Here is a 27,262-nt window from a genome sequence, read left to right as displayed (position 1 = left end):
TTCACAAATATGCACTTTAATACAGTTTTAATGAGTTTTTCCAAAACACAGATTACACCTTGCCATAGAAGAGAAAAAAGTTAAATTTTTGTGCATTAATAATACCACACAAATTAAGGTCACTCTTTTTTCGTACTTCCTTATTATAGCAGCCTTGCTGAAATCGCTACAGCGAGGAAACATTCTGCCTAACAGTAAACAAATCGGCCATCAAAGGAGTATTCAGAATTACAGACTTATCCAACAATAACCACATTTTGATTTGTTTGTTTTATATATTTTTGTTTTATTGAGTACGTTAACCCTGCTGGGCCAGGCCTATTCTTAGATAGGTCAGTGGGATAGTCTCATAGGTTGTACATTATCTACATGACCATATTATGGTAAGTTTTTATATATGCTACCACCACACAGACTGCAAGTAATACATACTCCGTGAACACAGACTGTGAAGAAGTTACATCAGTTTACAAATTACAGTTAGTACACAGTCAAGCGCAGAAATGATAGTCTATGTAGATGTGTCGTAAGAGCTGTTCTCAGTATACAGCTACTGTTTGGTAGTACAGCAGTTTAGTATTACAGTAATACTTTACAACTTCATATATTTACAATTACATTTCTTAAGCAGTGACATCTGATAATGGCACACCAATTAGATAATTTTACTTCCTTATTATAGCGCCCTTGCAAAATCGCTATGGTGAAACTGCTCTAATAGCCCTGATCATTGTTTATGTTGCTATATCGGGAAAGACACTATATTAAGGAAGTAACCAGTTTTTTCTTATTTTTATGGATGCATTTAATGCATACTGTACTAAAACTATGAACTTAAAAGTTTCATTAAATTTTACATTCAAGACTTAATTTAAAATTATCCTCTAGGCTTCTACCAGCTCCTTAACAGGAATGTTGGTTTTGTCAAAGTAACTGAGAGTAGGTTAAAGCAATGTTTCTTATACCAAAGCCACATCTCATTTTTTACTGCCACTTGTACTACAGTTGTACTAAATTATGCTTCAGAAGGCCAACAAAGAATAGTAGTACATTCTACACAAATTCCATAATAAAGCAATACAAGACTGTTGCTAGATGAAAAAAGAGAGAGAGACTGGGACTCATGAAAAAAAAGAGAAAAGAAAATAGACCACTACTACTGCCTATGCTACACTATGTAGACTTGACAACGATGCATAAGCTACACAGGAGACTAGTATATTGTGAAGAGGCAGACAGAAATTCTGATTTAGGTTAACTACACACATACAGGTATAAGTGGTAGAAATAGACACACCACTGCCCTCCCCATACTGACGTATCTATGACTACCCTTACTGTCATGCCTGAGTACAGGGTTGCCTCCCAAGTCTTTAAACATGCATGCTTAATGCTCACTACATAATGTAAATTCCCCCCAATTGTCTACAACTTCTAAAATGTCTGTTTAGAATCACTTCTCCATTCTCTTAAAACAATGCTGAAACACCCAGGAAGGAATCCAACAACTCCCACATAAAATACAAAATGCTAGTCATCTAAATTATTTCCCTTCTCAGCCCTGACCCCTGTAAAAAGTGATGCCTGTTGCAGAAAGTATCCATCTCATTCCCATGACCATTTCACAGCTTGCTCCCCAAAATATCCACCCTCCCACCTCCGGATCCCCAATGATTTGCTCTAAACAAACACTTTCAGCACCTACAGTGAAACTTTAAGTACTCAATGCCTTAACTAGGTACATTGGAGTAATTCATGAATCACCTTTCCATTTAGGTCATTATTATGCAACACTACCCCTTCCCCACACCTGGTGGTTACAATGACAAAACAGGTCAGCAACCAGAAGCATCAGTGTGTGGCCTCTACTGTGTTTATACATTTTGTAGAGATGAACAGAGAAACAAAGCCATACAAGACTGAAAGAGCAGTGAAGGCGGCTGGGGCAATTCATCTTGTTATATGCCATACTATTACACACAACACATAACTGGCTCCATTACTATCACAATTTTGAAAAAAAATCAGAAGTAGGGCATGACAATATGAAATATTCTGCTGCAGTGACATACTATTTTTTAAAGGAACAACTCCATTATATCATGCCAAAATCAAAAGAACTGGAATGCTACAAACTGGATATGCTTGTATCCCACTCACCCTAATACAGTACCATAAGAAGCAGCAGACTTGTACCCTACTGATCCCATAAATTTAATTTCTATAAATCACACAGAAAGTACATCAAATAAGTTAATTTATATTACCAAAACAAAGCAGCAGCCACACTACAAAATGCCAGTAGAGGAAAAATGCATTTTAAATGCATTTTTCATGATGTGTTTGTCATTAGTTGATCCTTCTACCTAGCCCAATCGATAACCAAAGGCATATCTTCTAGATCCAAGGATGTCATTTATCCCTTTCTACTCATCCTAGAAGCAAAGAAATGAATATAATGCTCCTTTTGGCATGGACCTGACCAAGCACACACACTAACCTTAAAGACCTTGATGTTTCCTCACTAAGAAAATCAAGGACCAGGAGTTCTATGCCCTACACAGAATTCTGTAAAACTTTCTCTGTTTTCAGTTTGATAGACTCTTGCAATGTGACCTCTGCATAGCCCACAAGGCTTCAAATAACATTGTCCATGTAATACCACAAAAACTGGTACTACATACTTAACTTCCACAGCAACATACACAAAACATGCTGATAGTATACATCTCTCTCTCAAGGAATTCTGTTCACAAAGTAGCTTCCTAGCCCTCTTCAGAAATTCCCAGAATGAAGGAATACAAAATTGCAAATACACATGTGGGACAGCCACTCAACCCTTTACAAAGAGTGGTAACATGTAGTGGGTAGCTGTGATTACGCTGAAGATGAACCACCAAGATCAGCCTGCTAGTAAATAAGCAATTAACCCAAACAAATTTTCAAACAAAACTTCACTTTCCTATTTAAAGGTCCAAATCAGCATACTGTTACAAGTTAGGACCAAAGTATCTCAATCTCAACACACCATATTTAATATATTACATTATTATCAAATGAAACATAACATGTAAAAGACACATTCACATTAGAATTTATCTCTTCAAAAGGGTGCATTCACACTCCATTATCAATAGATGTGAGGGCAGCTAAGAGTTCCTAGTGAATTATGTTCCCAGTCAGAATATAAGCTTTTAAACTATCAGGACTTTTTGTTAATTCTGAATAATGCCACCAAAGGCTAGTATGAAGAAATGGCCTCAGCCAAATCTCTATCAAATGCATCATATATGACATTTAAATCTACCATATTGAGAAAACTGTTCCAAGACTCAACAGAGTAATGACTTACTCAATTCGGCCCATTTCCACAAGATGACGCTGAGTGATACAGATGACCCCCCCCCAAGACAGTCCAGTAAACACCAGATGCAATATCATAGCATGGACTAACACAGACATTTTATAACTAGCAAGGATGTACAATAACATGACAGAAGAAAAAAAGTGTAGCTAATGAAAGGTTTACAGATGATTAAAATCCATTACTACAGTCTTAAAATGTAGTTGTGGTAAATGTAGTATGCAGTACGGATTAAACTACCGAGTCAATCAGGATTTAAACAGACTTCTCTAGTTTCTACACTCTAGCAACATCATGGATTAAGCTTCAAAGAAAATAAGAGATTGTTCCTTCCACATATGACTTCTGTAGCAAATATCATTACGAGATCACAGATCAACCACTACTTTGGAGTTTTATGGTTTGGTTGCTTTCTTATCTGCAAAAACAGCAGTTTGTGTTGACTGATAACTTGTACACAGATCAGATCCGTTTAAAAAGGCAAAGGTACAGTTAAGAAACAAAAAAATGTATGGCTTGCTGCAGCCTTTAAATGTTTCTAAAGCAGTCTGAAGAAAAACAAAAATGATCCTAGAGCTCCATTTACGATACTAGCAAAGACGCTGCACATTTAGGAAATCCTGGTTTATTTAGGGAATTCCCAGGGGGATTGTAAAGGAAAGGTAGTCTCCAACTTCCCCCCACTTTGCTCGCTGAGTCTGGAAAATGGTAATCCACGTAGTCAATACTGCTACCCAAAATAAAAGTCCAAGTGCTGACCGCTTTACATCTGTGATTTTAAAAGGAAAAACAAGAGAGAGAGATATCAGTAGTCATGTTACTGAAAGCAAAAACCTTTTTCATTTGCAGACTAAGTTTTAGTTAATCATTTAATACTTTTGTTGATAGCAAATGCATCAAACATAGCTATAAAAGTCTTAAAAGAATTTTATTTTAATTGTAATGAATAATTATAAAGAAAATAACCCACAGGCATAATGGGTAAACAGTGATAACAAGCAAGGCATTAACATTAACTTGCTATTTAAAATAAAGTAGAGTTGTGTAAGTAAACTTACCATAACCATAAATGCTCAAACAGATCACTGCTGCAGTCGCTTAAGCTATTTGGGCTGCTCTACTAAGAATCAAACCAGATGACCAGCTTCCAAAGCTTTAGGGCACCTTCCATGATCCCTAGCCACTGTACAGTTAGATGAGAGCAGTGTAAAGTCAATGGTTAGCGTCCCTGGTACTGTGGGCATTGACTTTGCAGGGAAGTATTTTGTAATTATGAGACGACCATTTAAAATTTGTCTGTTTTGACCTGATCGTCCATTTTTCTTACCTGCATAATACAATTAAACAAATAAGAAGCCCTGAAGGTTTTTGTCCAATGTAGTATCTGAGCCTACTGTGGACATCAAGAGTACATAAGATTCTTTCCCTTAATTTTAGATTCCGGGAAGAAAACAGGGAGACTGACATTAAGAAAAGATTTGTTCTTAAAATTAGCCTATCCTCCTGAAAAATGAGATAGGGATGACTTACCATAACAGCTTGCAACTCTTCTTGCACAAGTCACAACAATAAGTAACACTGTTTTCAAAGATGAAAATTTCATTGCAGCCTCAACAGGCAGTTGAAAAAACTAAATTTTTTCCAGTACCAAATTAAGATCCCACAAAAGGAGCCACATACCATCTAGAAGGATATTATCTACACATGTAAACCCTATTTCAAAATACTGTTTTACTTGATGTAGAGTAGAAAGGGGGAAATCTAAGGGCAGTAATGCAGAAAGGTGAATCTTGATAGCAGTGTAAGAGAAACCCCTTAGCATAATAACCCACACAAATATTGTAGAACCAAAGAAGACTGGATCTTAAAATGACCCTGGTTCTTGTCTTGGCAGCAAATAATAAGTACAGAGGTACAAGTAAACTTACCATAACAGTAGATGTTTGAATGATCATGCTGCAGTAGCCTTAGCATACAGGTTATATCCTGCGCCAAGGATAAAACAGCCGGCCAGTTTCCAAAGCTTCAGGGCACCTGCCACACGCCTAGTCAGTCAACATGAGCAGAGATGTCTAAAAAGACAGGTTTAGGTGCCAGGAACTTAAAGAGCTTTCATGCCAACAAACACAGGGAGGCTGAGCCCTGAAAGGATGATGCTGGGAGCAAAAAATAAGTATTTGCACCATGACATAAACGCACCCAAAACAAGGGGGGTAGAGGGAGGAAGTGGATACTGCAATGATCATTCGAACATCTACTGTCATTGTAAGTTTGCTTACACAAGTGTACTGTGTTCATCACACTGATCACTGCTGCAGCAATCTTAGCTAAATGGCTAGATTACCCTAGCTTACTACATTTAGGAGGTTGAAGAAGGGTGCAGGAGCCCCTGGAGAATGATCCTAGCAAAACCTGATCTAGAGTAGGAATCAAGCTTAATTGTGTTTTGTAAAAGTATGAACACAGGACCAAGTTGCTGCTTCAAGAATACTTCCAGAATCCAACCCTTTCTAAAAAGCCATAGATGAAGCCAAGGCCCTCTGAGAGTGGACCTTGATCCTGCCTGGGATAGTTTGGTTGTGGTGAGTATAACAAAAGGTAATACCCTTAGAAAGCCATTTGGAAACAGTCTGCTTTGCCACAGGGAAATGAAGAATTGATCCAAACAAAGATCTGCAAGAGTTCGTTCTGCCAAGACAGCACCAGAGCTGTCTGTCGACATCCAAAGTATGGAGTATCCTTTCTCTATCATTTTAAGGTTGAAGGAAGAAAACAGGGATATGGACAGTCTGGCTTAAAGTAAACTCAGATACAACTTTAGGTATGAAAGAAAGATCAACTCTCAAAGAAACCCTGCTATCTGTGGAAATTGAGACAGAGTTAAATCACCATAACAGCTTGCAACTCAAAATACTCTTCATGGAGAGGTCAGAGCATTCAGCATAACTGTTTTCCAAGTTAATAACCTCAAGTCAGCCAGTTTAGCTGGTTCAAATGGAGCAAGCATTAGCTTCTCTAACACAAAATTAAGATTCCAAGGAGAGGCTGATTTTCTTGGAGGCCTCTTATGCAAACCCCCTTTCAAAAACATTCTGACAAGAGAATGCATTAAAAGAGGAGGATCCAAGGCAGACATGCTGAAATGACCAACAAATGAAACTTGGAGGAGTAAAAAAGCCCATAGGATAGCAACTCGCACAAACATTATAAAACCAGAGAACTACTAGCCCCATATTTGTGCTGGTTATGTTGCAGGCTCCAACCAGGAAACCTTTTCCATTTAATAATATATCCAACATATGATTGTTTTAGTAGCAGGTTTCCTCGACTCCATTAGTACCTGCTTTACGTCCTCAGTAAACAGGTGCTAAAGGGAATTAAGACCCTATAATCCAGGCAGTCAACTGAAGCAGATTGTTGTCAGGGAATTATCAAACACCCCTGATCTGGCTTGAGGAGATCAGTCTGAGGAGGCTTGTGGTAAATGTCCCTTGCCATTTCCAAAAGGAAGAACCACTGTGCCTAGGCCAGAAGTGAGCCACCACAATGATATTCGGGGATTTCTTCTGAATCTTCAGTTGTACCCTGGATATCAGTGGAAAGGGTGAAAAAACATACAGTAACGTTCCTGTCCAAGGAAAACAAAAAGCATTCATCTTCCAGGCCTTCTTGCATGAAATAATGGAGCAGAGTCTTGCTAGCCGATTGTTCAGAAAGGAGATATAACTGGTCTTAACTTCAGGAACTCCCCGCAAACTGACCAAATCTTGGCAGACCCTCTGATCTAGTTTCCATTTGTGGGGGTTTGCCCTCGTCTTGCTCAGCCTGTCTGCCACAAAATTTTGCTCTGCCGGAATACTGAATGCCTGAAGGGTGAGATTGTGAAGCTATATCCTAAGCTAGCATGGCTAGCTTGCAAAGGGGGTATGGCCTGGTTCCCCCTTGCTAGTTGAGGTTTATACTAATGGTATAGCTGCTGGGTTACATTTGTGCAGAGTATATAAAAACTTTAAAAGACTGAAGAACATACTTTCTGCATTTTTAGGGGCAGAAGGTCGACTAACAGGAAAACTGCAGGCAGTAATGCACACACTCCCCAAAGTCGACAGAACTAGAGGAAGAGGTGAGGTGTTCTGGGAATTCCTTCTGTAACAGCTTATAGTATTTTGTGAGAGAATGAGAAAAAGTACAGTTGTGTACACTTACCATAAATGTAGATGTTACAGTGTATTCACTGTTGCAGTCATCACATTTGGGTTAGCTGCTTGCAGTAGCCCTCAGTCGGCCTGACTAACAAAGTCTTGGGTCCTGCATCGGTTGCTGTCTCTTCTTCCATTATGTCAGATAGTCAGGGGTATAAAACATGCAGCCGACGCCATTACATCAGTTTTTCTTGCCCCAGATGTCAGGTGCCCCCGTAATGGGAAGCAATAAAATAAATTTACAGCAACAGTGAATACACTCGAACATTTACATTTATGGTAAGTGTACACAACTGTACTATGTTCTTCGTGTTTCACTGTTGCAGTCATCACATTTGGGTAGATTCCCAAAGCTAAGGATGGGAGAAGGAATTTAGATATCATTAGGACCAGCTATAAGGCCCTGCAAGACTGCAGTAGCAATGCCAGCTCTGGATTTAGAGAAAATTAGCAAATAGTAATGCATGGTGAAAGTATGTACTGAACTCCAGGTAGCAGCTTGTAGGATGTCCCTGGTAGGGACACCTCTGAGAAAGGCTGTAGAGGTAGATGCAGCCCTGCTTGAATGGGGTCTGATCCCCTGTGGAATAGGTTTTCCATGGTGCTTATAGCAGAAATGAATGCAATGGCCTATCCATTTAGAAATGGTTTGCTTTGAAATAGCCTTCCTCTCTGCCCCTGCAGCAAATGCCACCAGCAGTTGTTCAGATTTCCTTTGAGGTTTAGTTCTGTCCAAGTAAAATCTAAGTTGTCTGTGCACGTCTAAGGAGTGCAGTATCCATTCCCCTTTGTTCTGTGGATTAGGAAAAAAGGTTGGCAAATGAATGGACTGATTAAGAGCCACACTGGATACCACCTTGTGGCATGAAGGAGGGATTGGTTCTGAGGGACACCCTGTCCGCATGAAAGATGGTGAAAGGCTCCAATGCCATAATACCCTTCTTGCTGAAGTGATTGCTAAAAGGAAGGCTGTTTTCCAAGAAAGGAATTTTAAATCTGCACTAGCAGCTAGCTCCAGAGGAGGAAGAGAGAATTTCTCCAATACAAAGTTAAGGTCCCAAGCTGGAGTTGGGGCTCTCCTGGGTGGTCTTAAATTTCTGGCCCCTCTGAGGAACTGCTTGAGCAGTGGATGAGAGAAGAGGGGAGGCTCTGTGTTATAATGAAATGGCTGAGGCATGAACTCTGATGGAGGAAAAAGAAAGGCCCTTGTGAAGTATCTCAGTTAAGTATTGAAGAATCTGAGGTAAGTTGGGCACTGCTATGCTCATCCCTTGAGACTGGTTCCAGGCACAGAATCTTTTCCATTTGTCAGCATAAGATTTTCTAGTACTAGGCCTCCTTTCCTCTAAAATGATATCCATCACTTATTTACTGAGAGATGGTGAAGGAGAGGCTAGGTAATTAGCCAGGCTGCTAGGTTCAGGGTTTGAAGCTGTGGGTGCAAAATCTGGTTCTCCTGCTGAGACAACAGAATAGGGGTCTGAGGCAGGTGCCATGGAGCCAACCGTGACACACTGCGCAAGAGGGGGTACCAGTGCTGGCGTGGCCAGTCTGGTGCAATCAATATCATCCTTGGTTTGTCCTGCTTGTTCTTTAGAAGTATTTTGGAGAGGAGAGGTAGAGGAGGAAAGGCATAAACGGTTAGCAATCAATATCATCCTTGGTTTGTCCTGCTTGTTCTTTAGAAGTATTTTGGAGAGGAGAGGTAGAGGAGGAAAGGCATAAACTGTTAGGTTTTTCCAGCTGAAGGACAAAGCATCCACTTTCCAAGCTTGTTTGTGGGGAGTCATTGTGCAAAGTTTGCCCAATTGGTAGTTCTGGGGGGGGGGGCAAACATGTCTATATCTGGGCTCCCCCATTTGTTTGTCAACATGTTGAAGGTTTTTGGTTCCAGTTTCTACTCGTGTGGGTCCATGAGGTTTCTGAATAGTCAGTCTTCCAGTGTATTTAGTTTTCCTGGCAGGAAATGAGCCTGTAGACGTACTTGGTAGCTAAAGGTTGTGTTCCACAGTGCCATGGCTAGTCTGCAGATGGGGTAAGAATGGATATCCCGCTTCCTTGTTTATGTACCACATAACAGTGGTGCTGTCCGTCTTTACCATTAATTGTCCTGGAAGAATGTGGTCCTTGAAGGCTGTCCGAGCATTCTGTACAGCTAACATTTCTTTTTGATATGCAGGTGCATCTGACTTGGGTTCCATTTGCCCTGAATACACTTCCCTGCCAGGTGAGCCCCCATGCATAGTCTGATGTGTCTGTTAGGGTTTGGGCGGCAGGGGGTAGAGTGAATGGCAGTCCCTTGTTTTGGTGGCAGGCCTCTGCCCACCAAAGGAACTCTAACCGTAGGCAAGGTACGATAGGATTCATTGCTTCTACATCCTGAGAATGTTGACATCATCGGCTTTCTAGATACCATTGTAGTTTCCTCATATGAAGTCTTGCATATGGAATTAGAAGAAGCAGGAGGCCATGAACCCAAAGGCTTGCAGTATTTGTCTTGCAGATAGCAGGGTTTTTGTGGCCACTAGTTTGAAGTAGGTTGTCAAATGAATTTGTTTCTCTGGCATGAGGAAAGCCATCTGGGAAGATGTATTCAAGCTTGCTCCCAGGAATATAATTTGTTGACAGGGTACCAGGTGTGATTGCTTTTCGTTTATGGTGTACCCCAGACAAGTTAGCACCCTTTGTACAAACGCCAGATGATTCAAAAGTATGTCCTGGCTTTCTGCCTGAAATAGACAATCGCCCAGGTATGGGTATATTTGAATATTTCTTTGCCTGCAAAATGCAATGACTGGAGCTAGGCATTTTATGATTACCCTGGGCACCGTAGATAAGCCAAGGGGCAGTGCAGAGAACTAATAGTGCATGTAGCCTGCTTTGAAGCGTAGGTATCTTCTGCAAGATTCCCTGATTGGGATGTGCAGGCATGCTTCCTTTAAATCGTGTGTTGCCAACCAAGCATCTTTGCCTAGCATGGGAAGCAACTGGTGAAGAGTTAGCATCTTAAATTTTGGAATCACCAAAAAAGTGTTTAAAGTAGACAGGTCAGGGATAGGACGCCATGAGTTGTCTTTTCTGGGTACCAGGAAACATATTGAGTAGAAACCTTGTCCCTTTTCTTCTTCTGGTACAGATTGAATAGCCTTTATGCTTAACAGAGAGAGTACTTGCTTTTGAGCCTCTGCCCACTGATTTGGGGGTAGATCTGGCCAACCGTTTGGGATTGGTAACATGGTGTTTCCTCTCTGTGGAAGCAGAGGGCCTTGGGGGAGGGCAACCAGAGAAGGCATAAACGGAAGAAGAAAGAGTAACTGAGAACTTCCATCATCTTCTTTCCAAGCTGTGGATGACACCTTTCAGGCCAAAAAACATTAGCTGGGTAATTTTGTGAGGAGAACAAACAGAGATATGTCTTGGAGAGTAATCTCACAACACTTTCTCAGCTGAAATTTTCAAGGATCCAATTTCCACTGTGAAGCATAAAAATTACATCCAACAACACATCTAAGGATGTCTTCTGTGCCCTGGAACAAGGTCAATCTCAGCCTAGAAACTGACTAATTTCAGTCAAAAACAAAACTTGTCTGCATAGAGGATCTCCTGATACCTCCTTCTGTGTTGCTGTACCATGTGAACAGTGACCACTGTGTCATTGCTTTGAAGCAACCTGGCCTGAAAGAAGTAACTCAAAGCCTATCAATGAGAATTGACTGCTGTGCTTGTAGATGTTTGTTGATATAGAGGCTCCCGCTAAGAAGTTGCCACGCGGTCTGTGTTGGGTTTTCTGTTTAGATCTGCTCCTGCAAGCTTTGTCTGAGGCATCTGTCAAGTTAAAATCTGACTAAGGCCGGTCACAGAGCACAGCTCCCCCCCTTTATTACTGAGGATGAGCAGACCACCCTTTTGAAATGCAAAGGCAATGTCTGAATGACAGTGTGTGTATGACACAAGTGTGAGCATACCTGATACCATACATTCTGGAGCCCACTCATGCAGTTTGGCATTGGGAAGTACCAGACCACAAGATATCAACACCCAGGCTTGAAGGCTCTGATTGGCAGTCAGGATGACTTTGCAGACAATCAGTGACATAAAACAAGATTTGTCCTGTGTCAACTTTGTTTAAAAGGGCTGTAAGGCCATCCACTATGCAAAGCAGCCAGACACCCAGACAACTCAGGAAGGTCCTGGTAGACTGGACTTTATTGAGATTATTTAACAACCAGAAGCATCCATAGCACAAAACATGCATAAGTGTTACTGTATTCTTTGTCAAGTGATCAATTTCTCGCCCCAGAATCAGGCGATTTATCAAATAAGGATAAGAGAGCTACCTTTTAGTCTCCAGAACGCTACACTGCAATCAGGCATCGGAACACTAAAGAGTAGGGCAGCCCAGAGAAGATGATAAGAATGCCATAACATGAAGTCCCAGCCCAAACGCAGATAATTAAGGCAGCTGGGGGGCAATGAGGATGGAACAGTAAGGATCAGCCCACACCAGATCCAGAGTCCTGCAACTGTGATGTTGAAGCTGTTGTAAAGCTGTACATTTTGAATCAGAAACGTCCACATATGTGTTGATGTCCAGCAAATCCAAAATGATTTAATAAAAGTTTCTTTGGGACTAGTTGGTACTAGAAATATTATCAGAATAAAATCAAAGGGCAGAGGTTGCTCCAGGTATGGCCCCTATTTGACTAGAAAGAGAAAAATGATTGTCCCTTGTTAGTCTTTTTTGAGGAGGAACCTTGAATAAAATCTAGGAGGCGCAGGAGAGAAATAAAATGGGCAAACATGGAACCCTGTGACCCCAATCTGCATGATGTTGAGGACCCCAACATCCAATTTCAAACAAGAAGAAACCTTCCTCAAGGTTGCTCCTTCCTTCTTGTCTTGTGGTGTATGAAAAAAATGGTCATTGAAAAGTAGGTAATAGCCCCAATTTTCCCTGCCTGGAGCTGCCCCTGCCCTCAGGTGAACTCCCACCCTAGGTCTGACTGTTCTCTGAGAAAAGCTCTATTGAGCTCAGATCTACCCCCGCCTAGCCCTACCCCTAGTCTGAGGTCTCAAAGAAGGATCTGTTCACCCTACCAAACCCAAATCCTGAACTACTGGACAATGAAAAGATCCTGCATAGACTTAGCCTTGTGGCTAGCCTTCTTATCCACTGATCAGCTCTTTGAACCAACAACATATCAGACTAAAATTCTTCATCCACAATCCAAAGCAACATGGTCTTTGTCTTTCACAGGTCCTCCAAAAGGATGATCAGACAGCCAACTGGCATCAGTGGCGATAAATTCTGATCCTTCAGCCAGGAGTGACGATCAGCACACAGCATCAAACCACCCTAGGCAGAATGCTACTCACCTGTTTCTTGTATGCACCAACAATCTTGTAACCTTCCCACTCAACGCCTTCAGAGCAGCATCAATAGAGACTTCAATTGAGAGAAGAAGAAAAATTTGATATTTTGGCAATTGAAAAGCCCAAAATTTTGATATAGAATATGTAAAGACTGATGTAAATTTCTATCATAGCTGGTAATAAAAAGCTCTAGACCTACTTATCTAGAGGACAGAGGCCTTGACACTCTGATCCTTGTTTCTTCTACAATTTCTGGGTCTCTTTATAAAGATATTTATGAATTCTCAGGCCCCCCAATACCTCCTGCAATTAGTTAACAGGCACAGGAAGCAATCTATGAGAATCAGAAGCCCTGCACCTGCACAAACATCACATCCAGAACAGGGGTATAGAACAGGGCTAAGTGAAGCCTAAATAAAACCTCTCCAACAACCAGATTCCTAGGCCAACAGCCTAAGTCCTGACCTTCCCACTTAAAAAAATTCTTCCTAATGCCTTGAAATCTGAAAAGAAAAAATTAAAAAAAATTAAAATGAGAGAGGAATCATCTGTGGAGTGAAAAAAATAAAGAGTGAGAAGACCTGAAAGAGAAATCAGCTGTCATCAGAATCATATCCTGAGCTACTCAAAACCCTCTGAAACTTCCACCCTACTAGGCTCTATTCAGAGGGCCCACTCCTCTAACAGTAATCAAAAGGAGGTAATCTTTAATTCAATCTTTTCTTTCATCTTTCTGCATTTCAGTGAGTGACAACAACAGAAGCTAAACTAGGCACAGACCCTGCTGAACTAGGAGGACAGAAAAGGAAGGGGCCTAACCTGCCCTGTAGAAGGGAGGGGAAACAGAGAAAGAAGAGTACAGAAGCAGCCTCCCCTTGACGAGAACCCCCACCTGAGAGACCTCAAAATCCTCCCCCCTGACCTCTCCCTGAGAGTCCCCCTCGAACCACCTAAGATTGACCCCTCCTAAAGAACCGGCGTCTAACGACATCTAACGGTTCGAAGAACCTCACTGGTGACGTCTTTTGGCGCTTTGCGGCTGCCAGCGGCTTTTTGTCCGAGAGACGCGCGAGACCGGCCCAACAGGAATCCCAAAGACCACCCTACAACCATCTTCCAAAGACCAGCAGCGCTTATTGAACCTACACAAAAAGCGACACCCAACAACACTAGCACACCGGGCCCTCACACAGGAATACACAAAGAATGATAACTCACAGCCTAAATGATAATCCCTAACAAGAAATACAGTTATTCACTTTTCTGGTTTTTCACTTTTCACTGAAAGAAGAAAAAAGAAAAAAAATAAAACGTACTTAGCCAACTTGATTCAACCCGGATTCGGTCTGAAACTCCATTCCGAAAAACCGGAACGGCACTTTGCAACGCTGCTTTCTGCACGGACCATGCAAAAAAAAGAATGAGAAAATGAAATGGCGCTTTTGTGCGCCCCTTGTACCCCTGTCGTCATTTAAGTTTTTTGACTGACCGACGCCGGCCTAATTTGGTATTCCGGGGCATCGAGGGACAGCGGACTACCCATATGCAAGGACTGCAGCAATGTGAGATGAAGAACATCATGTGGAAGTGAAATCTGTATCCTTGGGAAACTACATTTAAAACCCATTTGTCCTGGGTAAGAGTTACCAGTTTTTGCATGTAGAGCAATCTTTCCCCCCACAGAAGCAGTCAGTTGAGAAGTGCTTGGAAGTTTTAAAGTTAAGTCATTGAGACAGTTTACCATAGGGGAGAGTTTTACTACTCCCAGATTTGGAAGTGGGGGCCCCCCCACTGCTTAGGTCCTGTGTGTACCTGGGACTGAAGCCTGGGAGTTCTGCTGGATCTGGGTTTGGATTGAAGGCCTGGAAGAGGCAGGAAAGGACCAATTCTTAGAGGACCAATGCCTACTAAATCTTGGGAGGTTGTACTTGTAAGAAATCTTTAACAGTTTGCATAAATTTAGCTTTTTCCTCCATCGTTTTAAGAACTTCTTCTACCTTGTCACCAAACGGGCAGTCCTGATTTAATGAAGCATCCAGCAATTTAGCTTTAACATGATCTGGCAAGGATTGCTCCTTAAGCCAAGCATGCCTTCTAAAGAGAGACCCAGTGGCAGCAGCCCTGCAACATGCCTCTAGTGAATCAAAACCACATTGCAAAGTATGTTTTCCAACCTGTTCAGCAGAATGCATTAAATCCTGTAAATCCTTATTTTCAGCACAATCAGGAATCAACATCATTTTCTGTTTAAGCAATCCAATAATATGCTGCTGATACTTTAACATGTGAAACTGGCAGTTTAAAGCCCTACTGGCCAAGGTTGCGGAAGTGTATACCTCCTTACCCCATCTATCCAGTGCCCTGGAATCTCTATCAGAGGGGTAGGATTTTTGGCAGTAGTAGCTTTAGTGCCCTTGGGTTCCTGTGAAATGGTCTCAGGATCCGCAGTAGGATTTTTGAAAAGGAACTTGAGAATCAGGAACCCTGTAATATCTATCAGGTTTTCTGGGAGCAGGAGGTAAGGAGTCAGGGGCCAGGCTAGATTCCGAAAAGGCATCAACAATGTCCAGTACAGGAGGGTTAGCTAAAGGCCTATGCTGGGGCAGGAGTAAGAAATCCCTAAGCATCTTTTTAGAATCAGAGAAATCCTGGCTTTCTCAATGAAAATGCTCCAAGAGTATGCAAGGTTTCACCAAAAGAGAAATCCCCTGGGGGGGGGGGGGGGGGCAGAGGGAATAGAGTCCTCAGCATCAGAATCCTCATAGGTAGATAAAGGTAAATCCTGGTCATCAGAGGAAACAAATTTCAGAATCCTGGTCAGAAGTATAAACAAACTCAGTCCTAGGTAGTTCTCAGAGGGGGAAGGTTGGCTTCCCCTGATTAAAGTAATAAAGTCTTCAGCCATTCTTATTTGTTTTTTTTTAAGGCACAGAGGCCTGACCATGCAGTCTTGGCATCTGTTTTCTAGGCATGGTTTGAATTTTAGGCATTGAAGAAGAAGATGGTGTTGGTTTGATATGCAAGTCAGTAGGCCTGAATACAGCCTCAGAAGCCGGTGCCTGCACAGCGGCTCCAGACCCATCCAAGGTAGAGACATCCGCAGGTTCCACAGTTGAAGTATCTCGCGGCATACCGGACTCCAAATGGGTCTCGGTAGAGGCCTGCAAATCTGAAGTAGCAGGTATCAGGGGCTGCAAAAAGCGCCTCACTGAGTACCGGCGAACTGGCGACCGGCATAGGAGAAGTGTCAGCAGCTTTGGACCTAGGCGGCCTGTCTGTTTATCTTTGCACTTTTTCGGAATGTCGGTAGTCGGATGGCTTACCGAAGACATATCTGGATAATTGAACCAAGCACCAAAATATTTAGAAGCGAAAATATACAGACGACGAATAGTTCGTTGTTTGAATAAGGCAGAAAACCGACAGAGAGGTACGTTGTGGTCAGGACCTAGGCAAGGAATACAGTACAAATGAAAATCTTTATGAGGTATTTGTTTTCCACAAGAAATGCAATTATTTACTTTTACTGACATCAGATTAGAGCAAGAAAAAGTTTCCCCAACGGGGTACTTGGCTTTAGTTGAAGACTTCGGTTCTGAAACTGGAAAACAAACATTTCAGGAGTCGGCCGACCGGCACTTGCGAACTGCTTCTGCTTCGGGCACCGCACGGCAAGAAAGACTGATGTAATGGCGTTGGCTGCATGTTTTATACCCCTGACTACCTGACGTCACAGAAGAATAAACAGCAACCGACGCAGGACCCAAGACTTTGTTAATCAGGCCGACTGAGTGCTACTGCAAGCAGATAACCCAAATGTGATGACTGCAACAGTGAAACACGAAGAACCTTCACAGTGCTCTCTGACTGAAAACAGACACATTCTGGAAATGGTCTCAGAGAAAGTCCTACAGGAAGAATAACAAACTGAACTCCAGAGTCTGAATCAGAAATCTGAGGAGAAAACCCTGTGCATCTGTCCATTCATCTTTCTGTTCATCTATCCAGGAAAAGAGATGCTCCTCTTTCTTTCAGTAGAAACTACTTTGTAAGGAGAATCACTAGCCTGAATTAAATGAGCCATGCCCAGTAAACTACTCCTGTACAAGGAAATTTGATGAGTAGATGCATGTTTAGGTTTTTGTTTCTTTTTGACAGGAAAAGAGAGTCAAACAATGTTATCAATGGCAATAGCAGCTTTCCCAGGAATGGGCACATCATTCTGAGAAAATAGAAGCCTTACCTGCTCACTCTCTTGTCCACTGAATGGACCCCAAAACACTGCAGGGGATATAGCTAACTCTGGTCCACAGTAGCTGCAGATGCTACACCAAAGGGATTCAGGGCTAAAAATGAATGGTCCAAGTACAACTAATGGCCCCAGCAGAATCACCCACCTGTGGCTGAATCTAATTGCTATCCTGCTGTAGTAGAAAAGGCTGTTTGCTTAACTTTTTTATTTTTTTGTAGCTGGAAGAAGGACCAACCATGGGGCTGACAGTTTGTTCCATGGCAAAGCCAAAAAAGGTGCCTCTTTCTATGGGAAAACAAGCAGTAAATGCTAGTAAAGACTGTCTTTAAAAATGACTTTTTTATATGAAAGCTCAGTAATGAGCACTTTAAAACACTTTTCCAGCCCCAGACAGTGAAGTAAACACTACTTCACAGAAAAAAAAATGGTTTTCAAATAGGATCACAGAAGGATAACAGGCTAATGGCCCTGGGGGCCCTTACAAGCCTAGCCAGGAGTTTATCCCCAAAAATGAAACCCAAGTCAGCACCCATCACCCTTGCCAATGAGAGAGACAGGTGGAACCCATGGAACAAATTTGTGGTTTCCCTTCCACTAGTCAGGGCTGCTCTTGAAGAGGGTCAGTGACCTACTCCGTTTGACATGTATGGGAAAGTCTATTCCAGAAGTGGGGTAGCCTCTGGGAGATGAACCTGTCTCTCCAGCAGGTTTGTTAATGTCACACATGCTGGAGAGACAGGTTCAAGTCTTTTGAGCAGGTAATGTTCGAGGAGTTAGACTTGCAGATATGGAGCATCTCTAGTAGGACAGAGTCCAAGCCTGCCTTGTAGGCGAGATACCGATCACCCCCCCCCCAAGCAATCTGTACAACACAGAGTAAGGTGATCGTGATTTGAGCCTGTCCACATAGGACAGGTGTTGGAGGCCATAGATTCTCTTTGTGAGGTATTTCTGTGGCCTTTCCAACCAGTGCAGGTGTTTGGAGAGGTGCATACCAAACAAGGAGCTGTACTCAATTATTGGCCTAATAAGGGAGGCGTATAGAGAGGCAATCTTTTTTCTAGATGCAATCCCTTTACATACGAGATGAACAAAGTAAAAGGCTTTTCTGGCCACTGCCGCTACATGATGGTTGAATGTGAGATCGTTGTCTAACTTGTGTACCCAGGTGTTTCACCACAGGTTGTGTGCTTAGGGGTTGCTGCTGATGTGGTAATCAGAAGGGGCTGTGTTTTTGCCAAATGGTATGATAATACATTTGTGTGTGTTTAACTTAAGGCCATGATTTTAGCACCAATCATTTATTACTGCGAGACCCTCTTGTAGTATGTTAACATCATTTTGGGAATCAATGACAGCACCCAACTTACAGTCTTCTGCAAACTTTGTCAGTCACAGACCTTTTGTCTTTGCCTGGCCCTCAGAGAAAGATGCCAAACAGTAGGGGTCACAGGACAGATCCCTGGGGAACACCACTAGTGACAGGTCTGCTGTCAGAGATTGAGGCGCCTATTTTGACCTTGTGGGTCCTATCTGTAAGCCAGTTGGCCACTCGCCTGATGAGACAGGGATTTACACGAAGCTGTGTTAGCTTTTTGATGATGCCGGAGTGGGGAATTGTGTCAAAGGCTTTGGCCAAGTCAAGGTAAGCTGTATGTACTGACTTTCCCTCGTCCAGAGCCTTCTTGACACACAAAAAAAAAAAAGTAAACCAGGTTCAACAGTCAAGCCCTTGGCAAATTCGAACTGGGTGGGGTCAAGTGCTTGGAGACTGCCTATGTCCTTGTTTATGAGGTCCATAGTATGCTCCATGGCTTTACAGATCAGACTTGTCAAGTTAATGGGGCTATAGTTTCCAGGGTCAGTAGTGGCACCACCTTTGTGCAAAGGGATGACAATGGCAGTTCTCCACTCTGCTGAAATGAAGCTTGTACTTAGGCTGTGGTTGAATAGGGTTTTCAATGGTGAAGCTAATTCTAGCTGGAGATGGCGCAGAATACAGCCTGGTATACTATCAGGTCCCATAGAAGCGGTGTTCTTTGCCTTGGATAGGGCCTTTAATACTTGATCTATGGAGATCTGAGGTGCAGGACAAGTATCCGGGATGTTGAATGGGCCTTGGGGGGAGGGTGACGTTTGGACTGAACCTATCTGCTAGCACGCTCGTTAAGTCAACAGTATCAGTGTTAAGTGGTACTGTCAAGAACTAATTCAGAACAAACCTGGGTTGTGCCATAGAGGTTCCTGATGTAACTGAAGGCGTTGTGGTTTTCCTTCGTTTTGGAGGTTAGTTTTGATTCATAATTGGCTTTCGAGGTTTTCACTAGTGATGTAATTTGCTTGTAGAAGCTAAGGAGGATGTTTTTCCAATTGGGAATTTTCATTTTTCACTTGGGCAACAGTTTCTTCCTTTTGTTGTAAAGCCTGTTGATAGAAGATGTATTCCAGACAGGTTTGTGTTACCTTGAGGAGCAAGTTTTAGTTCTGTTTGGTAGGGCTGAGCCCATGTAGTTGTACAGGTGTTGTATACTGCACTGGTGTACTGTTCAGCATACTTGTCTGCTTCCTCTGAGGGTGGGGGTGGTGGTGTGAAGCTACTGACGTAGAAGTCAGCTTTTGAGAAGTTTTTTTTAGCCTGATTATGGCTGGGGGGGGGGGGTTGGGCAGGATAGAAACGTCAAACGAGACAGGCCGATGGTCTGATTTCACCAAGGAAGAACTTACTATGGGAATGCTGCCGCGGTCACCCATGCTGGTGAGAACCGAGTCGAGAATGTTCTCTCTCCTTGTGGTGGAGGAGACGAGATGGTCTACTGAGTTCGAACTGATGAAGTCAAGGAATCATTGGGCGAGTGCAGGAATAGTTCACCCAGTCTATGGGAGGGTAGTTCACTCAGTCTATGGGAGGGTAGTTGAAGTCATCAAGGATTAGGTTGTTAGGGGTACCTTGATGGAGTCAAGTAGGTCCATGTAGGAGTGGGTTACCCTGAATAATGGAGGGGGTCTATAGCTGGCTATAACTTGGATGGGTGTCTTGCCAACTGTCAGATGCACCTGGAGTAGTTCTAGCGTGTCATGCTGGCAAAAGTCTGGAGGTGTGCTGGTCTTTAATGAAGACAGAGACTCCACCAACCTTAGTCTTCCTGACCCCATTTTGGGGTCGGAATGTGTGGAATGAGGTACAGCCTGGTAAGGCAGGAGTGCTCTCCTCAGCCTTGAACCAAGTTAACAAGCAGCATGACCTTCAGTTTGCTTTTTGACAGATCTTTTAAGTTGGAAGATTTGTCTTTGGAACATTGCCTAAAAAATGCACAATTGGCCTTGGCCAGAATCCGGAATCCCAGGGGTGACAAGTGGAGGCCATATTTGGCAAAGCATTGAGTCCTGTCAACCATGTCACCCCAAGAAGACAGATACTGGATCCCCTTGGAATGACACCAGAAACTAAGCCAATTGTTGAAGTTAATTACTTTCTGTTGGTATGGTGGTATCATTCTTGGTGAAGGTAGGATGCTGCTTAGGGCTAGGGTCAAGCTCAATCGTGTCTCCCTTAATATAAACCCAGGGAGCTAAACTAAGTCATTCACACCAACATGGACAATGAGAGTCATACCTGTTCCTAAGGGAGTTGGCCTTCCCAAATGCTCTCTGTACATAGTAGAATGAGCTGATGAGATAGGACTGGGAGGACTGTCCATAATCAAAGAAGCAAGGGATAGTCTTTCCCAAATGACCTCACTGTACTCAGAGTGAGCAAATGAGATGGGACTGGGAGGAGTGTCCAAAATCAAATTTACAGCACGGGCAGGCAATTCCAAAGCCACCAAGTTTAAAAATACAACACTTGGGTAAGGGTGAAAAAAACAAAATGCAGTCCGAGACCAGCAATATACAATCAATGAAATAAATAAATGCAATACAGTTTTGTTAAAATGCAGACAGAGACCAGCAATATTCAATCAAGCAAATAATTAAATGCAGTACAGTTTTGTAACTATCACTGAAAAAGATCAAGTGCATAAAAAGTATACTTGCATCAGCTTTGTGTATCCAGATGGCTATAGAATCAATCACAGCCAGACTACAAGGAGGCAATTCTGATACTGAACACAGTCTCACAGAAAAAAACTGACCAGTAGATCACACCTTGGATGGGGTGACTTCACACAATGTAAAGCAACCCCCACTGTGAAACCAGCTGAACAAAATGCAGACAGAGACCAGCAATATACATTCAAGAAATAAATAAATGCAGTACAGTTTTCTTAAAATGCAGACAAACTAGCAAGATTCAATCAAGCAAATAAATAAATGCAGTACGGTTTTGTAACTATCACTGAAACAGATCAAGTGCAGAAAAATAAACCTTTATCAGCTTTGTGTATCCAGATGGCTACAGAATACAAGGAGGCAGTTCTGATACTTTATAACTGACAGGAAAAAAAAACACTAGTTTAAAAATAAAATAGTCTCATGACAGTCCATTAAAACACAGACTCCTAGCTTTAAATATCTTTCCTGAACAGGAAAGCATTATAAAACACACATTTTTTTTAAAACAGAAGCCCCCCCCCCCAAAAAAAAAAGGAACTTATTTGCCCAACAAAGGGCACAAGCTGACCATCGATCCCCAAAAGTCTAAGACAAATGTACTCTTCGACAGCATGAAAGCTATAAAAAGGTTGGCCCCCAAACATGCCTTTTTAGTCAGCTCAGCTCAAACTGACAGACCTTTTGGGTGTGTGGAATGTGTCCTGAAGCTTTGGAAATGACCAGCTGTTACAGCCTTTGCAGGATATAAAGTACAGTTGTGTACACTTACCATAAATGTAGATGTTTGAGTGTATTCACTGTTGCAATCATCACATTTGGGTTATCTGCTTGCAGTAGCCCTCGGTCTGCCTGATTATCAAAGTCTTGGGTCCTGCGTCGGATGCTGTCTCATCTTCCATGACGTCAGGGGTATAAAGCATGCAGCCGATGCCATTACACCAGTTTTTCTTGCCCCCATAATGGGAAACAATTATATATACAAGGTTACACCTCCAACAAAAAAGCACATACACCAAAAAGCTTTAAACATACTAAGCAAGAATAGAGGTGTAGCCAATAGAAGTCAGGGGGCTGGAGGGAGGGTAACTAGAACTGCATCAGTGAATACACTCCAACATCTACATTTATGGTAAGTGTACACAACTGTACTATGTACTTAGTGTTTCACTGTTGCAGTCATCACATTTGGCTACATTCCCACAGCTAAGGATATGAGGAGGAAATTAGATAGCATTAGGACTAGCTATAAGGCCCTGCAAGACTGAAGTGGCAAAGCCAGCTCTGGATTTAGAGAAAATCGGCAAATGGTAATGCTTGGTGCAAGTATGCACAGAACTCCAGGTAGCAGCTTCTAGGATGTCCCTGGTAGGGACACCTCTGAAAAAGGCTGTAGTGGTAGACGCAGCCCTGGTTGAATGTGGTCTTATCCCCTGTGGGATATGTTTTCCATGGTACTTATAGCAGAAATTAATGCAATGGCCTATCCATTTAGAAATGGTCTGCTTTGAAATGGCTTTCCCCTCTGCCCCTGCAGCAAATGCCACCAACAGCTGTTCAGATTCCCTGAGAGGTTTAGTCCTGTCCAAGTAAAAATCTAAGTTGTCTGTGCACATCTAAAGAGTGCAGTACACATTCCCCTTTGTTCTGTGGGTTAGAAAAGAAGGTTGGCAAATGAATGGACTGATTAAGAGCCACACTGGATACTACCTTGGGCATGAAAGAGGGACTGGCCCTGAGGGACACCCTGTCCACATGAAAGATGATGAAAGGCTCCACTGCCATAAGGGCCTGTAAATTCAGACACCCTTCTTGCTGAAGTGATGGCTAAAAGGAAGGCTGTTTTCCAAGAAAGGAATTTCAACTCTGAACTTGCAGCTGACTCAAAAGGAGGAAGAGTGAATTTTTCCAATACAAAGTTAAGGTCCCAGGCTGGGGTTGGGGCTCTCCTGGGTGGTCTTAAGTTTTTGGCCCCTCTGACGAACTGCTTGAGCAGTGGATGAAAGAAGAGGGGTGGTTCTGTATTGTGATGAGCTGAAATGGCTGAGGCATGAATTTTGATGGAGGAAAAGGAAAGGCACTTGTGAAGCACCTCAGTTAAGTATTGAAGAATCTGAGGTAAATTGGGTGCTGCTGTGCCCATCCCCTGAGTTTGGTTCCAGGAACAAAATCTTTTCCATTTTTCAGCATAAGATTTTCTAGTACTAGGCCTCCTTGCCTCCAGAATGACATCTTGTTTACGGAGGGATGGTAACGGAGAGATCAGGTAATTAGCCAGGCTGCTAGGTTCAGGGTTTGAAGCTGAGGGTGAAGAAACTGGCCCTCCTGCTGGGACAGCAGGGTAGGGGTCTGAGGCAGGTGCCATGGTGTCAGCAGTGACACACTGCGCAAGAGGGGGTACCAGTATTGGCGTGGCCAGTCTGGTGCAATCAGTATCATCCTTTGTTTGTCCAGTCTGATCTTTGGTAGCACCTAGGAGAGGAGAGGCAGAGGAGGAAAGGCATAAACTGATAGGTTTTTCCAGGTGAAGGACAGGGCAGCCACTTTCCAAGCTTGTTTGTTGGGGGGTCCTTGTGCAGAATATCTCCAATTGGTAGTTCTGGGGGGAGGCAAACAGGTCTATATCTGGGCTCCCCCATTTGTTTATCAACATGTTGAATGTCTTTGGTTCCAGTTTCCACTCGTGTGGGTCCATGAGATTTCTGCTTAGTTCATCTGTCAGTGTATTTAGCTTTCCTGGCAGGAATTGAGCCTGTAAGTGCACTTGGTAGTTCAAGGCTGTGTTCCACAGAGCCATAGCTAGTCTGCAGAGAGAGTATGAGTGGGTTCCCCCCTGCTTGTTTATGTACCACAACAGTGGTGTTGTCAGTCTTTACCATTAATTGTCCTGGAAGAATATGGTCCTTGAAGGCTGTCACAGCATTCTGTACAGCTAACATTTATTTCTGAATGATATGAAGGTGCATTTGACTTGGGTTCCGTTTGCTCTGAATGCACTTCATTGCCAGGTGAGCTCCCCATGCATAGTCTGATGCATCTGTTACTGTTTGGGTGGCAGGGGGTAGAGTGAATGGCAGTCCCTTGTTTTGGTGGCAGGCCTCTGCCCACCAAAGGAACTCTAACTGTAGGCAAGGTATGATAGGAATCATTGCTTCTAGATCCTGAGAATGTGGACACCATAGGCTTTTAGATACCATTGAAGTTTCCTCATATGCAGTCTTGCATATGGAATGAGGAGAATGCAGGAGGCCATGAACCCCAAGGCTTGCAGTATTTGTCATGCAGATAGCAGCGTCATTGTAGCCATTAGTTTAAAGTAAGCTGTCAAATTAACTTGTTTCTCTGGCATGAGGAAAGCCATCTGTGAAATTGTGTTCAAGCTTGCTCCCATGAATACAATTTGTTGGCAGGGTACAAGATGTGATTTCTTTTCGTTTATGGTGTACCCCAGACAAGTTAGCACCTTTTGTACAAACACCAGATGATTCAAAAGTATGCCCTGGCTTTCTGCCTGAATTAGACAATCGTCCAGGTATGAATATATTTAAATATTTCTTTGCCAATGCAATGACTGGAGCTAGGCACTTTGTGAATACCCTAGGCACAGTAGATAAGCCAAAGGGCAGTGCAGATAACTGATAGTGCATGCAGCCTGCTTTGAAGCGTAGGTATCTTTTACAAGATTCCCTGATTGGGATGTGCAGGTAGGCTTCCTTTAAATCCAGTGTTGTCTACCAGGCATCCTTGCCTAGCATAGGAAGCAACTGGTGAAGAGTTAGCATCTTGAATTTTGGGATCACCAAAAAAAAGTGTTTAGGATACAGAGATCCAGGAGAGGACGCCAGTTGTCGTCTTTTCTGGGCACCAGGAAAAGTCTTGAGTAGAAACCTTGTCCCCTTTCCTCTTCTGGGACAATTTGAATAGCCCTTATACTTCGAGAAAGAACTTGCTCTTGAGCCTCTCCCCACTGATTTGGGAGTAGATCTGGCCAACTGTTTGGGGTTGGTAAAGTGTGGAAGGGGAATCTGTACCTTTGGGAAACTGTATTTAAAACAGACGCTCAGACCGCATGGTCAGGTCTCTATGCCTAAAAAACAAATAAGAATGGCTGAACACCAAAGCTGGAGCCAAAAACAATTTAGCCTGCGTCGGCGAATTCAGAAGTCTGCATACCACCCCTACCCACATCATCATCTGATAAGCTCCTGAGGACCTGGAGGAAAGGGTTGGTGAGCAAGATCTCTCCAATATGGGAGACCTTAAGGTAGGGGAGACCAGTACTAACTCAGTGGACTGGCTCTGGAAGCTAGTCTCTTTCGGCTCAGAAAGTTGTGGAGCCGAAGGACTTGACCTGTCCAATTCAATGATCTCTCTTGGTTCTGAGTTCTGTGGAACCGAATAGATTGATTTGTCCAAAGAGCCCCTCTATCGACTTGTTCTTCTTTTTCTGCAAAACACAGGAATTGAAAGAGTGACAAAGTACATGACTCCTGCAGGTGAATGGCCCCCAAACAATAAATGCATACACTATGCCCATCAGTTAGGGACATTTTTATGTGAGCATTTCTAACACTTTTTAAAAGCCCGATGGCTTAGGTTCCTTCTCTCTACTTTCCTTAGACATCATGAGAAGGAAGCATAACTACCAATCAGTATAGATATACACCCTAATATCACACTATAAACACTCATCATATCTATTTAAAGAATATATATCAAAAAGAAAAACATAGCTCTGCCCTCTAAGTTAAATGGGCGCTAGGCCCTCTAACTTAAACAGACCTAGTGCAGCTATAAACAAGGGAACAAAATTCAGTTAAACCCTCTAACTTAAGCAGGTACTTAACTCTCTAACTAAAACGAGCCAAGAATCACAGACAAGGAAAATACACACTAGACAACAGTTCTACACTAAAGTTCTTGACGGGATAGAAATAAAATAAGCCTTGCGACTACGACAATGGCCAACAAAGCAATAAACACAGTAGAGCAAGATTAAACAACACATGCAGAATAACAGCAGAGAGAAAACTATCTATATAAAGAATCTATCACTACTTGTAGGCAAAAAACAATTAGCGAAAATGCAAGAAATACAAGTTTTTTTAAAAACTTAGCCACAGCCAAGGAGAAGAGCATCCAATCTTGTTGAGCAGCACACGAGATCTGGGGAATCACATACTGCATGATGGGATAGCTGTTCAGCCATGAGCTAAGTAAAAGACTTCGAGCTATAGTATGCGGCCGAGTCGGGGAGGAGGATTGGTTCCAAACCCAACCAGTAAGAATGAAGGCTAGATAAGACGACAAATTTCTTATTTTATTATACTTTTCCTTTCACAACTTGGTCTACCTTATCTACAAGATCTCCTACAGGGCTATGAACTTTCTCAAATCCTGCTTTCCAGCTCACTCAACCTTCTGGCCATTCTACCTTACAACCTCGATTCCTGAGGTGGTTGTTTATGCAGTTACCAAGGTCCTCCTTGTGGAATCTTTTAGTTGGTTGGTTGATTGGCATACCTACCTTGGCTGGTTTTAAATGCACTTTAAAATCTCACCTGTTCAATCTTGCTTATACTTAACTGTAACATTTTACTTATTTATAATTTTGTTTTTGTTTGCTCATTTGTAATTTTTGTACAGTGCCTGAGTTTAAACACTTGAACTTAAGTCGCAAGCAGAGTTTATATCCTTAGATCTAATAATTCTGGTGCTGTTCATTTTGTGCACATGCAAAACGTCCATTGTAAAAGGATCCAAGGATGCCCTGTATGCTACACAAACTGCCTCTCAAGCAGTCTTTTAGAAACAGAGTATAGAAACAGGGCTTTCAGGTGATCTGCCCAGGAATTTGCATCTACTCCCTGTATATTTTTTTTTTTGTGAATAATTTCTGTAGAGGTTCCAGTTGTTGCATTTGCCTGGTCAGACAAATACCAAATGGGGTGTTATACTCAGTGAAAGGTCTGATGAGGGTTAAGTACAGTGGTACCTAGACACCATACTGTTACTTAAGTT

At 42.5% G+C, this 27,262-nt stretch overlaps 1 protein-coding gene across 1 annotated transcript in view; it reads right to left on the bottom strand.

Moving 5' to 3' along the window:
• Positions 1–261: 261 nt before the first annotated feature.
• Positions 262–27,262, bottom strand: part of PSENEN (presenilin enhancer, gamma-secretase subunit) — a 117,928-nt gene continuing 90,927 nt past the window's right edge. Inside the window, exon 4 of the mRNA XM_044080427.1 lies at positions 262–4,133. Within this exon, the coding sequence (XP_043936362.1) occupies positions 3,994–4,133 (140 nt within the window). The 3' untranslated portion in view covers positions 262–3,993. The remainder of the gene's footprint in view (positions 4,134–27,262) is intronic.

The sequence above is a fragment of the Protopterus annectens genome, chromosome 8.part0, assembly GCF_019279795.1.
Source record: "Protopterus annectens isolate FY-2018-M chromosome 8.part0, PAN1.0, whole genome shotgun sequence".
NCBI classification, from domain to species: domain Eukaryota; kingdom Metazoa; phylum Chordata; order Ceratodontiformes; family Protopteridae; genus Protopterus; species Protopterus annectens.
Note: the sequence above shows the minus strand (reverse complement) of the source record. Positions and strands in the feature narration are given on the sequence as shown.